The sequence below is a fragment of the Pinus tabuliformis genome, chromosome 7 (genome assembly GCF_031772625.1).
Source record: "Pinus tabuliformis cultivar Carrire ecotype Pingquan chromosome 7, CPIR1, whole genome shotgun sequence".
Classification (NCBI taxonomy): domain Eukaryota; kingdom Viridiplantae; phylum Streptophyta; class Pinopsida; order Pinales; family Pinaceae; genus Pinus; species Pinus tabuliformis.
This window is the reverse complement of record NC_142293.1, coordinates 1,824,593,543-1,824,608,645: the sequence shown is the minus strand read 5'-3', so window position 1 is coordinate 1,824,608,645 and position 15,103 is coordinate 1,824,593,543. Positions and strand designations below refer to the sequence as shown.

General features: G+C 35.6%; 1 protein-coding gene across 1 annotated transcript; it reads right to left on the bottom strand.

Moving 5' to 3' along the window:
* Positions 1-3,348: 3,348 nt before the first annotated feature.
* Positions 3,349-4,149, bottom strand: LOC149255677 (uncharacterized). The gene is made up of 2 exons (XM_089457277.1): positions 3,883-4,149; positions 3,349-3,782 (listed from the first exon to the last, which is right to left on the bottom strand). Exons 1-2 carry the CDS (start codon positions 4,008-4,010, stop codon positions 3,557-3,559), a joined length of 354 nt encoding a protein of 117 aa, XP_089313403.1. The 5' UTR covers positions 4,011-4,149; the 3' UTR covers positions 3,349-3,556.
* Positions 4,150-15,103: the final 10,954 nt, after the last annotated feature.

Below are 15,103 nucleotides of genomic sequence, written 5' to 3'. Positions count from 1 at the left end.
GCTCATCCGGATCGTCAAGAACGGACTTCAACAACAGCGTTTTGGAATAAGGTAAGCCTAAACACTTGTAGTTTTCATGTTGTAAAAGGTGTATTTAGAGAAAGATCACTCCATTTTGTCTTGTTTGTCATTAGAATGTCTTAGACTTCTAGGAAGGTCAGTCGTGTCCGCACCCTTGACAGATTCCGTGTGATAGCGTCCACCACAGATTTTCAAAACAACGTTTCATTGGAGCATAATGTTCGTTTGGTTTGATCATGCAATAGCCGATCGATTGAAAGCTTGGCTGTCCACCGTCGATTGAAACCAAGCTGCGTACAGGCCTGCAGCACCATGGAGTTGACGTGAAGTTTTTTTTGACCAGTAGTAAAACATAAATGAAATTAATTGGTTCGTAGAATATTGGTGAAGTTTTTAATTTTTAATATTTTTTTTATTTTAAGGAAGTATGGGCATAGTAAAAATGCATTTGTTATGTTTTATTTTGTAGTGTTGCTCATTGCATAGGCAATGTTATGTAAAACTTGCAGCAGCGAATGAAAGGAGGAATTTCACAGCAGGTTGATTTGAGAATATGCAAATGCAAGGGAAGCACGCGCGTGAGTAAAGTTACACAGCAGTGTAAGAAAATTTGTATGCAGAGAAAGTTTTTTTGTTTGTTGGTTAATATGAAATGTAATGCTCCGCAAAAAATGTAAAAGATATTTTTACAGCAGTAAACGTAAGTTTTATTTTTACATACAGTGGTGTAAAAATTTGCAGCTGAAACAGAGTAAATTTGCAAGAAGACAAAGTAATTTTTTTTGTGAGGAACCAAAGTGTTTTTGTGTAGATCCTTTTGTGAGAGGAAAAAATCTGTAACAGGTAGTCTTTTATTAATGAATACAAAGAGTTCAGGTGTGTGAAAGACTCAGTTCTTCAGAAAGAAAATTCAGCTTCCCTGTATTAAGATCCTGCAGTGAAAACAGAGTATCATTCTTTGTTCAATAGTTTTGTTTTGGAATTAAACAGAAAATTCCCAACAGCGCCCTAAAGGATTTGCCCAATTAGCTGGATGTTGGGGCTTCTGTGGTACATGAATCCCTGGGAGCAGGCCATTGGCGAATTCAAGAGCTCGGTGTGGCGAGGGACAACCGACATTGTGGCCAGCTTAGCCAGCTTAATTGGTCTGACCTGCTGGCATGTTGAAAGAAATTGCTTTTCATCTTCTAGGGTGAGAAGATTTCAACGACAGTTTTATTTTGTGGACCAGCAGCTACATGTGTAGAAAAAATATTCCGGAAAATTGCATGTGTCCTATTTGTGGGAGTAGACTCACCGTTCGAATGAGTCACACTGGAGTTGCTAAGCGTTGAGCATGCAGCCACTTGGTAGTTTCAGCATTCTCTAGTTTTGACCGTTATTTCACTAAAAATAATTTTGGGGTTTGGAAAGATACATACATTGAACTTGAGCAACTCAATATACAAATGCAATTTTATTAAAATGACTATCATCACATTTTTAGAGTCTCGAAAGAAAAACAAATTAATAGCGGTATTTATAAATGCTTTGGAATTAGAAGTATTGAGGTTACCTAATTTAATGGAGAGGTTTTGTTAGAATTAGGTACTCTAACAAATTGAGTACATGAATCTAACACAACAATTAAATCATAAAAAGAAAGAAGATGCAAAGACATTTCCTAGTGGATAATAAGGTTGAAGTGCAACAAATATTGATTTTGTGCAACAATAACACGGGAAATTATAAGATGATGGACTATGGAGTGTGAATTAGTGTGACTTTGTGGGATAGACTCATGATGATTATGTATTATATGTCACATACATTCATTCCTTAGTAAGAAAGTCTTGGATATTTTGTAGTGGTCTTTGGAAAGTATGTACCTAGTAACTCCCTGAGTTGGTAACTCCAGGAGTTGGAATATGTAATGTAAGTCTGATAAAGCATATGTACCCCCATGAAGTTCATGGTAATCTCAAAACCACATTGTATTTGCAGTGTTTGTTTGTATCCACATGCCAGAGTGAAGTGTACAGGGATTCCTATAGGCATGGTCTACGGTCAGTAGACAAAACCCTCACGGATTCCTGTAGGTTTGGTCTAGGGTCAACAGACAAAACCCTCGACATGGTTGAGTGTGAACCGATAAAACCCTCGGCCTCATTAAGCTAGGTCTGTGGTGAGCGTTGGTGGCTAAATTGAGTGCTTTGGTGGTAGAGTTGAGCCTTCATGGCTGTGTTGAGCATCCGTGGTTGAATTGAGTGCCTTGGTGGCATAATTGAGCCTCCGTGGCTGTGTGGAGCCTTGGTGGCTGAATTGAGTCCCTTGGTAGCAGAGTTGACCTTGGTGGTTGTGTTGAGCCTTGGTGTGTGAGAGAAGCATGGAGGGCGATTGCAAGTACAGGTACATTTATGCAATTATAATGGTTGACAAAACCATGTATACGAAAGGCACATTAGTAGACTAGGGGTTGCAACGGTTGGCACCCATGCATTCTAGTGGATGATTTCTCCTTTATATGGACGTGGACATATTCTTTTGTTATGTTTGACTACAACTAAACTTTGCAAATTGAGATGGAGACATGTAATCATTAAGGGGGTGTCTTAGAAATTGTAATTCTTATTTATCTCAGTTGTGATTCATTCTATCTACATGAGTTTGTTCATATTTCTTAGGCTTCTTATATATAGATGTTTCCTAGATTGGTGTGTGGTTGAGATATTCTCTCAACCAAGTGATTAAGTGTCCAAATTAATTTACCTATCTTGAAACAACACTAAATGTATTTATATATAACATTATTTGATATGAATATAAAATAAATGTACATTATTCTTTTCACTGATATCAATTATAAAATGTAAAGATGAAAGTTAGGTTTAAAAGCACATATCTTCAGCCATTAAAAAATTGAAATAAAGAATATTTTGTGTTCTTTCCTATCCCTCAATAATGTATTTGAACAATCAGAATTTGAGATGTTGTAGGTACTTAACCCTTGTTTTCTGTTAGTCAATTTGATGTCTTTGCATTACTATGATCCAGAACGGGATTTTCCCCTCTCCGTTCAACAGTTTTTTTTTGTTTACCTTGTATTGCATGATTAACTTTCAATTTCATCGATCCACATACGAAGAAAAGTGAAACATGAATGAATAGGGATTTCGCTGTTATATATATGTATCTATGGGGTCAGAACAAGTTTAGTTTCACTTTACTTGATATGAAACAATTCATGAAATCATTATTTTGTAGTTAATTTGTGCATCCATGATTTACTCGAACGACTCCATTAACTCATGTTTTATGTACAACGGAACTTGAACTTAACGCATCCTTCTTTACATTAACATACATGAAACTTAATGGTAACCATTCCATCTTCAATACAATCCTTCATAGAGATATTTGTATAAGTTAATTAGTTCACTGAAACTTTGAGATCTTGAACTTATCTCGATTGTGGATTCAGAAATATTTCGAAAAGAAGTGGCTTCTGTCTATTCGATTGCAAAATATAATCGAAAATTTTATAAGGAAGACACTTTCAAGGAGAAGGAAGTACAGGGAGCGATCTGCGATATAATACTCTTCCCATGTTCCTCCGCATCTTTTGGCTTTTGTCTGCTCTATCGCTGTCTTTCTTCGAATCTCCTCTTTCACTTTCAGATGATGTAGTGTTCCTCTTGTTAACGGGCACCCCATCTTCTATATTGAAATTCCACTCGCTCTCGACCCTCTTCTGCGCGCAGGAAGAACACAAAACACTTACACTGCAATGCAAAACCAATAAGAATTTCATGGTCAGTAAGCAACCCTGTAAATCAAATATTTTTAACAAGAAAATGTGTTGTTGTAATGGCAGATCTAAACCTTGGGGGAATTATCAGTTGGCGTGGGGTCTGCTGTTTCTGATCAGCAAGTGATTTTTGAGGGTCGTGGCCTTCGACCGCGAACTCCTGATCAGAGGCCAAGTCTGCTGCAATAGCGGGCGAGTCCATGTAATCTATTTGCAGTGAAAATATCAAAGGCGCACTATATGTCTAAATAATGATGCCCGTTTATCTTACTCGTTCACTCAAATAGTTATAGGATAAAACAACAGCCGGGATTGAGAGAAACCACAAACTGTTTTGGGTTCGAAATATAAGAGGAAAAAATTTGAATGGAGGAGTATGGAATCTTGTTTTCGATAATAGAAATAGATTCAACATCAACAGAAATTCGTAAAATATACCTAAATTTCCCAAAATTTTAACTAAAATCTCCATTATCTTTCAAGATAAACTATGGAACCAAAAACACCCTGGAAAATTGCAAAACCGTTGGCTGCCTCTTGTTTTGAGATACGGCATCGACGACAGAAACCCACCACCAGAGAATATTGTAACGTCATCAGCCACGCTTCTCTTCTACGTAATCTGCGAACCTTATCTTCTATGTCATCGGCGTGCTGGTTTCTTTACCGTTTTCTTGGACCGAAATATCATATCGGAGATGCTTCTGGTTTCTTTTGCTGAACTTATGTTAATTGCACATATCTCCCGATCCTACGGAGAGCAGCCATGTGAACAGGTGTTTGACATCATTTCTGTATCTCACATTTCAAATATTCCTTGAAATAAGAATACATCATTTTTTTCACGTTTTTGTGCACGGAAATTTCAAATCAAATTAATTAAATTCGTATTTTCTAGATATTTAATATTATACTATAAAACATGACTTAGATGGTATTTCTAATTGTTTTATGTTTATTGTTTATGGTATTTTCAAATTATTTAAAATATATTTTTAATATATATATATATATAAAGAGTTTTAATGTTTCTAGATTTATGGATTGAAAATGATTAATTATTTAAATTTAAGTGATATTTAAAAAGAAAAATAAAGTCATAAAAACTTTTTAAATTTATTAATGTGATCTTAATAAAATATAGGTAAGTTTATGAGGTGTAGATCAACTCATGTGAATGGGTTTGTCTCGAGTAAGTTTTAGGTTCAAATTTAGTGGAGAGGTGTTGAGGACGGAAGTAAGTAACATTTGTCATTGCCATACCAATGAAATATAGATAGGTTATTGGTATTTAAGGATTCCACAAATATCATTGGGTATATGATTTATAGTACCATTTTAAATGACTCTAATTTTCTTTATAATTAGAATTCTTAAAGAAAGTTTTGAATGGGTCCAATTGTTTCATTTTGTATGAATATGCAAACACATAATTGAATCTTGGTACATATTAAGAATTAGAGCAATTAATAATTGATGAACATGAGTGTTATGAAAACATTCCATAATAATAATATATATATATATATTTCTTCTTTTTTTTTCTTTTTCTTTTGAGATTCCTTATTAATTGTAATAGTAATGTTTATAATATAATAAAATTTTCCAATTTTAGTAAGTGAATATATAATTAAGAAAGAAAAGACAAATTTAATTTTAATGAATAATAATAACAATAATCATTATCATCATCAATTATAATACAAAAATATATTGCTATAAGTGAGAAAACATTCAATCACATTAATTAAGATTTTCAATAAATAACTAAATTTTTAATTCATTTTAAAATCTTATATAATTGGGTATATACAATAATACAATATTAATAAATTAAAAAAAAAAAAAAGTTGAGACACTTGATTTAAAAGTAAATTTAGGAAAAAATGTGATTGGGTTTGAAGGACCTTCACATTGACCTAGGTTTGAAACTCCACATTAATTAAGAAGACATCCATGTTAAAAGTTGATGTGGCCTATAGGGATTGTGATTCTTGAGTGGTTTTGATTGTTTAGATGCCCTCATGTAACAATTTATTAGACAACAAGCTAGTCCTCCAAGTCATGAACACTATAGCAAAAAAATCTTGTTAAATAATTAACGTCATAGATATGTAAAAACCTTTGTGATGAATATTTTAAAACATATAATTATTTTTTTTATAATAAAATGAAATTATTTCTTTATTATCCATAAATTAAAGTGTGTCTTAGTGAATAGTAATAATAGTCATCATCACTCACTTGGCATGATAACATTGTTGTTCTCAACACTGGAGCAGGGAGAATGGGAGCATCCATGGCTATCAGGGTTTACGGTGCTCAGGAAATCAAGATCTATGCGCATGCAGGTCTCGGCACTCCCCAAGTCAACGCTGAGGCTTCACACGAGAAGCCGCAATTAGTATGGAAGGCTTTCGGAGGCTGTTGGGCTCCAGCCTGGGATCAAGTTAATCGCTCAGATCAGTCTGCTGAGACGGACAAAAGAGATGCAGTGCGGCGGATCTGGTCAACACGAGGGGATTTATGGATTGTGCAGCCTGCGGTGTCCCAGTTCCCAACTGAATAGGTGAGGACACCTGCCAATGAACGGAAGCTGGGTATAGCGACCCTAGCCAAAGCGGGCATGATCCTGGGGACTCGGATCTTGCTGCGGAATACAAATACTCTTGATAGAGAGGGTGGATCATGGTCAGATGATCCCAACAAGCCAGATTTGGAGAGACCAAGGCTTAGACAGGCTCCAAAGCTAAATGGTGCATCTGGGTTCGCAAAGGAACTGTCCAATCCAACAGAACAAGGGCCCAAAAAGACAGATCCACTCTACATCAAAGAAGATCTGATACAGGGAACCCCTAATAGTGCGACCCTGAAAATGAGATCTCTGTCAGAGTCTCCGGCACGAGAGAATTCCTTTGCAGCGAATCTGGGCTGGAGCGAAAGCTACCATCAGCAGACGCTTTTTCCTCCCCCTCTGCCTCCAGTGCGTCAAGAGATAGGAGGCTCAAAAGCCTCTGACCCTGTGTTGCTTCAGAAAGTTTATGAAAACTTCTCTGCCCCCTTTCAGGTTCAAATCACACAGATCTCAGGCAAGACCACTCTGCAATGGGTACACCCTTCAGATCTGGTGCAGAATCTCAAAGTAAATCTGGAACGCCGATTCGGGATCCCCTTTGCCTTTCAGAGACTTATATTTCAAGGTAAACAACTCGATGATCCTCTTCCCCTCTCTTCTTACAGCATAAAAAATAATAGCTCTTTAGTGTTTTCCCTTCGTTTGAGAGGTGGCGCTGCAGGTCAATCTTCTTCTGCTCATCCCTTCTCCTACAAAACTGCAGTACACTCTGAGATACCCCTCTCCCCTGAACCTCCCAAACCTAAGCCTTTTCTGGTTGACAAGTTAGAGGAGGTCCCCTCTGTTGAGATCTCCCACCCTGACCTTGCAGATGACATTCAAAGATTTGCTGAAAGGGGCATCATTTGCAGATTCAATGGGCTTTGGCCTGGCTCTAAGGACCTTTATGACTGGATCAATGACAACTGGACTCACCATTGCAAGGTTTGCTTCTGCTCAAAAGGATATTTTATAGTTCTGTTCGACAGTCCTAAGCACTATGAAAAGGCCTTAGAAGAAGCTCCTTGGTTCATGGGTACAACGGGACTCTTCATAACTCCATGGTTCTCAGATTTTGACCCAGCTTCTGCAGTCATTACCAAATCCCCAGTCTGGATCAGACTTCCAAACTTTCCAGCTCACCTGTGGCATACAGAAGTCTATAGGAGCATAGGCAACACCTTGGGTAGCTTTTTAATGGGAGATTACAGGCAAGAACTACAAGGTCTCTTCACATATGCTAGAATATGTGTGGAGCTAGATCTAAGTAAGGGACTGTCAGAGAAAATCAATCTCAAGATCAATGACTCTGTCTGGACCCAGAACCTGGATTACGAAAACACTGCCTTCCGCTGTCGCCATTGTCACCTAACAGGGCACCTGCAGAATTCCTTCCCATCGCTGCCTGCAAAATCGAAAAAGGGAAACTTTGCAAAGACCAAACCCAAGCGTTGGACCCCTTGTTCCCCGCCGCCAGCAGTGAGCTCAGATTCCTCAAGCTCGGAATATGAGGAGAGCGATTTAGAACTAGACCAGGCGCCTCAGACGATGGATCCATCCATAGATACTCCTGCACACACCACTATCACAGCAAGCTCCCAGAAACGCGTCCATGAGACCTCCTCTTCTGAATCAGATAAGGAGATCCCCCTGATGGAGAATTCCAGTCTTCAAGTGGTTTTACCTCATACTCCCCAGGATGGCTGGATAAAAGTGAATAAAAAGAAAGGGAAAAAACACCGTGTTGAGGATACTGCCCCTGTGGGGTAATAGTTAGTTTTTGCTCTCAAGTTATTTGTTGTAGCTCCATGATTGGTTCACTCCTTCTCCGGGACCGAGGTTGATAGTTTCATCATTTCCGGTCTGCCGGTTTCTTGTCTCTCATGATTGTACTATATTTTACTCAATAGAAATAGTTTAATTTTACTGAGAAAAATAAAATAATAGTCATCATCACCCTAGGGAGGTAGGTGTAAGAATTTTTCTCATTAAGCCTAGAGGAAATAATGAATTTACTTTCACATGGACTCTCAGCTTGGCCTCTAGTAACCAAGTAGAAGCATATGGTTTGTTTCAAGTAAAATTAACCACTTCTCTAGACCCTCTAGAACTAATTATTCTTGGTGACTTTAAAAAGACTAGAAAGAATATTTAGGTTGACAATGCTTAAAAAGGCTCCAAATTAAGTTGTCTCTTCCACATGGTTCATCTCCTATCAACATACATTCCAATTGTGAAATATTATCATGTATTCCACAACCTCAACACTAAAAAACACCACTATTCCAATTTATCAATTCATGGCAAAATGGACAAGATTATTATTAACACTAACATTATTTCCAACCAATCGCTTAATGTCCATTGTCATGTTCAAGGAGAATTTAATTTTCAACAAGGTGGTTGGTTCCGATGCTCATCAATTTAGGTGCTACTAATGCCCTTCATTTCATTCGCATGTTATGACATGATTTGGCCATTATCATATGTTTCTCTTGCATAATCCTCCTGGACATGGTAGAATATTTCCCTCAAAGAAGGTATGCTCAGCCTAGTGACACAATCATAGACTAACAAGGGGTGAGGTGCATTCTTGGAGGGTCATGATGAGTCAAAAAAATTTTAGTTGGATTAACAGTTTTAAATATCTTTAGTGGATTTTTTGTTACCCATTCATCCTTTCAACATTGGGCCCCTACTCTCTTAGCTCTTCATCCTACCTTGTTGCTACCATTTTTATAATAGCATCAATTTTAAGACCTTCTATGATAAAATTCATAAGCTTGTTGGTTGCATTTGCAATGTTTGGATTAAGATCATTGCTAGAATAGATTATCGAGGATGTAGTAGTTTGGATTTATGTGTCTCTAGGTAATTTTTCTATGATTTATCTTGGTTTGTTCCGCCTTCTTTAGAAAGAATTTATTTTTTGTTTCTAGAGTTGTTGAGTTTGTGCATCAATATTGTAATTTCCATCATCAGATCTTTGCATGTCACTAGATTGAGTGTGGTCAGGAACTATTTCTTGTTGGCCACTTACACCTATAGTGATTTGAATTTATCCTAAGGAATAATGAGTTGCATAGGGGCTTGCAATTGCATCCATAAAATGAATGTTTTTTCCACCACATCAGCAAGAATATATACCTAGGATTCAACCAAACGAAACATCTTCCCTCCTATAAATAGGTGGACTTCTCCACATATTCACCCAGGATCTGAGAACAAGGATATTCCATTCACTATTTCTCCTCACTCTATTCTCTAAAACTCTTGAACATAAAACAAAAGAGATGATGGAATAAATGGTGTACCTTTTATCGAATTCCATAAGTAATCTTAACTAGCATTATTATAGAAGCTCTTGCTCCAGATCCTAGAGATTTTGTCTCCACAACAAACACCTATATCCTACACATATAAGACTACAAGAAACCTATATATACCTTCTTAGCAATACTCTAGCTCTTATATATCTTTTCCCCACACCAAATTCTCATATCCTACACACATAAGACAATGAGAAACCTAAATCTACCTTCCTATCAATAATTTTTTAGAGACATACTAGATCTACACCAGATCACTCAAGATTAATATAGATCCAATTACAATCGTGCATTGAACAATAAATATTGGGGAGGAAAAAATGAAATCTACATTAAAATGGAAGAATGATAATACAACATACCTTGAGTGAGCGATAACACTTTAAGGCTCCTTAGCACTAGATCTTCCCTAGTTAGTGTTTAGAAGTAAGGCTACCTTAGGATGGAAACAAGGCTCTATGAGAATTTTAATAGAATTTACTTACATATCTCTATGATTTTTATCTCCCTTAGTAATGGATTCATTATGTCAAGTTGTCCAGAAGAGTAGAGGATGAACCTCGATCCATTGGGTCTAGAGAATTTAGAGTCCAATAAAAATTATCCTAGCATTAAATGAAGCAATTCAAACTTTCTCAAAGGGATCTCCTTCTCAATGAGTAAGTCTAAAAGCTTAGAAATATAAGCATTCCCTTCAAAGAGAAATGATGTCATCCATCACTCCTTGCTAGTGGGAAAAGGAGCAATGAAGCGGAAAATTTGAGCTTTCCTAGGGTAGAAATCCAACGTCCCAACTAGGTAACAGAGAAGGATTTTTTAAAAAATTGATGAGCTCAAAATAAGGTTGTAATAGATTCCTTGTATTATGCAATATTAGAAGATAATTCGATGGAAAAAACACATTATGAGATTGTAATTTTTATAGTATTTATAGTAATGATCTAAATAACAAGAATCGAACTAGGAATTGTAATTGTTTCAACCAATCATATATCTCATCCCTGATGTAGGAATACCTATGCTTGGTACAAGAGGTAAGAAAGCATGGATTCCAACACAATACATTGTGGTTCCTTAACATGAAAAGAAAAGACATGGCTACGAAGTAATGCATTGTGGGTCCTTTCTATCAAGAAAGAGATCATAAGAAGGAGTAAATATAATGTGGACTTATGTCATAGTATACATCAATAAGACATTGGACATGAATGATAATACCACAAGTTCTCTTCAAAATGCATATTATAGTGAAATACTCCATCATAGCTTGAGAGGGGTAGCATATATGCGTGAGATGACCCCAAGCCAAAATTCTTTGTCCCAACATTGATGGTATCATTCTATTTCATGTGAACAAATGAGATAGTGTTAATAAAGGTATAAATCATATGACTATCAATTTCGTTAAGATATACCATTAACATATGTGAGGGGACCCACCAATAATGAAATGAACCCCAAGGTAGTTAACACAACCTATAAAGTGTGAATAAAGTAGATAATGTTGAAAATTTGTAGACTTGATTGTTATAGAGTCTATGAGGTAAACTGATCGTTGATCATGAGAAAACCTACCACTACTAACTAGAGTCTCCAAGGTACTAGCTAGTTTCTAGATGCACTTCCCCAATAATATGTTGATGTCTATAAGAACACATTTTTCAAAGGAGTACCTTGATGTATCTCCCATCAATTAAATAAAACATACAGTGATGGATGATGTGAAGAGATAGAGCCACTGATTACAATTGATACAGGGGTGGTCGAAATTGAAGTTCAAAAAAATTGTAAATGAATTACTCGTAATTAAACATCCCTTGAACATATTATGCACAACATAAGAATATATTGGAAATATTTACTAATAATAACCATGTCATATCATGCAAAAATGCAAGAGGAATTGAACCATGCTTTATAATGATTGGAAGAGAAACTTATTGAAGGTGTAAATGAGTCATATGTAGGGCATGCCTCCAATCCAAGCTATAACACATTTATACGAAAATAATGAAAATAGGAGTGATGTTCAAGATGATGTGGCTAACATTTTCCAATTATTGATATAGATTTCAATGATCCCATGAGTTTTTTTCTAGTATCTCATTCATTGATTAATTAGCATTAAGGATAAACTAAGTAAACTCAATACTGTAATTTTTATTTAGTTTTAATTAGCCTGAAAAAGAGGTAAAACTATCCTCAATGGGATTTGTTCTTCATGGTCTAATGAGATAGAAGAAGAGTTAGTATTTTTCATCAAATGGTGTCTTTTTTGTGAGGTTTTAAAAATCTTGAAATAGAGGTAAAATGATGCTCAATATCCTTCTCATTTTTTTATTACCACAAGAAATATGGAAGAGTGAGTTGATTTCCTTTCAAGTTTTAATGAGCATAAGAAGGAAAGAAAGGAAGATTGGCATGGAAAAATGAGTGGTAAATGGATATGCCTCTAGTTCCATAGTGATGGAACAAGGCTAAATGAAGTGAAGCAAAGAGGCTACAAGGTAAAACCTCTAATTGCAGTAGTCTCTCTAGGCAAGGTAAGGGCACAAAATGGAGGAAAATCTAATTTAAATTGAAAGAAGCCATGTGTGGCTAAAATAATGTCTAGTGAAAGAAAATGAAATACCAACATAGTAGAAGGGAATTATAGTTTAGCATTGATACACACATACAACCATTTGACAGAGTAGAAATTTTGGAAACCTCCTTGGGATATGGATAGGATATAGATAAATCGATAATAATGAGGCTTTACTACATGTCATGGCAAGTTTATTCGAGGGTTCGTAGACAACTTAATGTCAAAGAGTGGGCACCAAAATGGAAATTGGGTGCTAATCTAAGATTTCCATGAAGAGTAAGTAGCTACCATACAAGTTACAACATGAAAAATGATAATGGGTAATTACATATCATAGTGGGGTTGATCCTAAGGCACATTGACGCTAACATATATGGTCAATAATATAATTGAATAGACGGAGATAAAACAACCCCTAGATTCTAGTATTAAGTAAAATTTGCATAATTAACAATGGATGCCGCACATAACAATTGTTTCTAAGTTGTATCCATTAACGGAATTTTGAGGTTAAAAATGGTTTTGAAACTAAAAGATGTACTAACAAAATCAACTTCAGAAGAAACAATAGGATGCAAGATGATGATACCATCCCCTAGGGTAAATATTTTTAGAGGGAAAAATAAAACTATTTTTTTTAATCATATTTAAAACTTATATCCTTATATTTTTACTCAAATTTCAATTGTGGGAAATTCTTCGATGAAAAATTGGATTCTGCATCCAACTAATACCCACTCTACATACTTTTCAGTAGATCAATAGTGAGAAAATTTGAAAATACATGAAAACAAATTATTCTTTCATGAAACATATTTTTCCTGTATTTTAATTATTTCTCTATGTCAATACACTCAAAAGTATGTAGAGTGAGGATTCACTGGAGGTAGAATCTAATTCTGCATCCAATGATTTCCCTCACTTGAAATTTGAGAAAACGTTTAAGGAGTTAATTCAAAAATACAATTAAGAAAAGTATTTTTCTTTCTTTTCCTTTAAAAAATCATAACTATTGTTTATTATTTTCCTTAGTAGGCATATTTTGGACCTAAAAACTCCCATAATGCCTGTAAAATAGTTAATATAGGTATACAATTTCATATTAGTGCCCATGAAATCTCATAAAAATGGAAGATAAAATCATGAAACAACGAATGGAAAAGTAAAAATACATGACCCTAATGTGAAAAAGGATTTTTTCAAGCCACTTCCCATGGTAAAGAATCTATTTGAGGGAAAGAGAAACATTTTCACTTTGGAAATGTGGAGATTTAACCTACTAAAGGGAACATCCACTACTTTTCCAAACCTCTAGTCTAGATCCAGGGAGATTCATGGCATCATTCATGACAATACTATTTCTAGGTTTAGTTATTGCACTCTTCCTCAATCTAGTTGTCTTTTTTGTTGTTAACATCTAATATTGGGATTGGGGCTACCCTGATTTCATTGCACAACTCCATCACTCTTATGTAAGCCATCTAGAGGAAACATTAATGGGATGATCACTCTAAGCTTGTGTGGATAGAGAATTGATCATTGTGTCCCTTTTAGGGTAGAGTGATGATGTACCCTAATATGAGATCTACATGAATTTTTGTAGGGAATTGAAATTTTGGCTATTTTAAATAGTGCATTACTTTGTGATTATAGGATTTCCAACCATGATTGAATGAAAAAAAAGGGAGGATAAGGAATATGACTTGTTTTCTCTTTGTCATAGACCTACTCTAGATACACTACAATATTGTGGGATCCTAAGCTTCTTATAGATGCAAAACATGAAGTACGAAGTGCCCTTACTAAAAATATTTATTGGGGTTTTGGATCTTGTCAACCAATGGTTCATGGGCTAAGAACAAATATTAAATCTCAAGATTGAGGATATATACTTTCTTAGCAGGATATGGAGGCAAAGAGCCCCAATAGTTGTTTGAAGAGGGAAATGACGTGGAAAGGAGATATAAATACTTATATTCGTTGGATTTGTTAGGAGACAGAGGGAGTGAGAGAGATTGGCGAGGTTTTCCTTAGTTAAAAGTTACTTGGGCCATACCTAAAGATCGGATTCCTCTAATGGATTTTAATTGAAATTTTAAAGAGTTCATGGGACCCCAGGTTGTGGGATTGTGCAATCAACCTTGAATAGTTTTATGTTATGTCTCCTTTGTAATCATTCCACCATATTTAAGCTTCCAGTGACAATTTTAATCGAGATTTGATCCCCTTGGGTTGAAGGAAGCACCATTTTAAGGGACCAACTCCTAGAGGGATATTCGTTGATATTTGAATCAAACACTATGAATAACCATTTTTGACATGATCAAATGAGAGGAGGCATAGAAAAATCCAACCATCTCTACAGGGGTTACATTACATTACAACACTCTAGATTTCCTTGTTACTTCTTTATGTTTTGATTTAATTTACATTCCTACAAGAGAAGAGTATAGTTTGATTTCCTTGCAAGTATAATTCAGTTCCAATCTTTGCAAAATATTATATTCTTCATTTCCTACAACTCTACTTTCTGAAAATTTTACTTTTTTGCAAACATTATTTCTCGTGGCTTTATTTTCTGCAAACTTATTTCCTGCAAAAGTAGATTAGCTAAGTGATTGTTTATCTCGATGATTAGCCCCTTCACTTGATCAAAATGATATTTTCTTCCATAATATTAGCGTGCATTGAGAGGCACTAATTAAAGAATATGACTTGCATATAGATCTCATGATACCTCATAAGCTTGCATGGACCTAGAGTTG

Bases quoted from the DNA above. Each gene is read 5' to 3' on its own strand.
- LOC149255677 (XM_089457277.1), bottom strand. From the start codon at position 4,010: ATGGACTCGCCCGCTATTGCAGCAGACTTGGCCTCTGATCAGGAGTTC. The intron at 3,783-3,882 runs GTTTAGATCTGC...TTTGCATTGCAG, and splicing joins CAACTGATAATTCCCCCAAG to TGTAAGTGTTTTGTGTTCTT.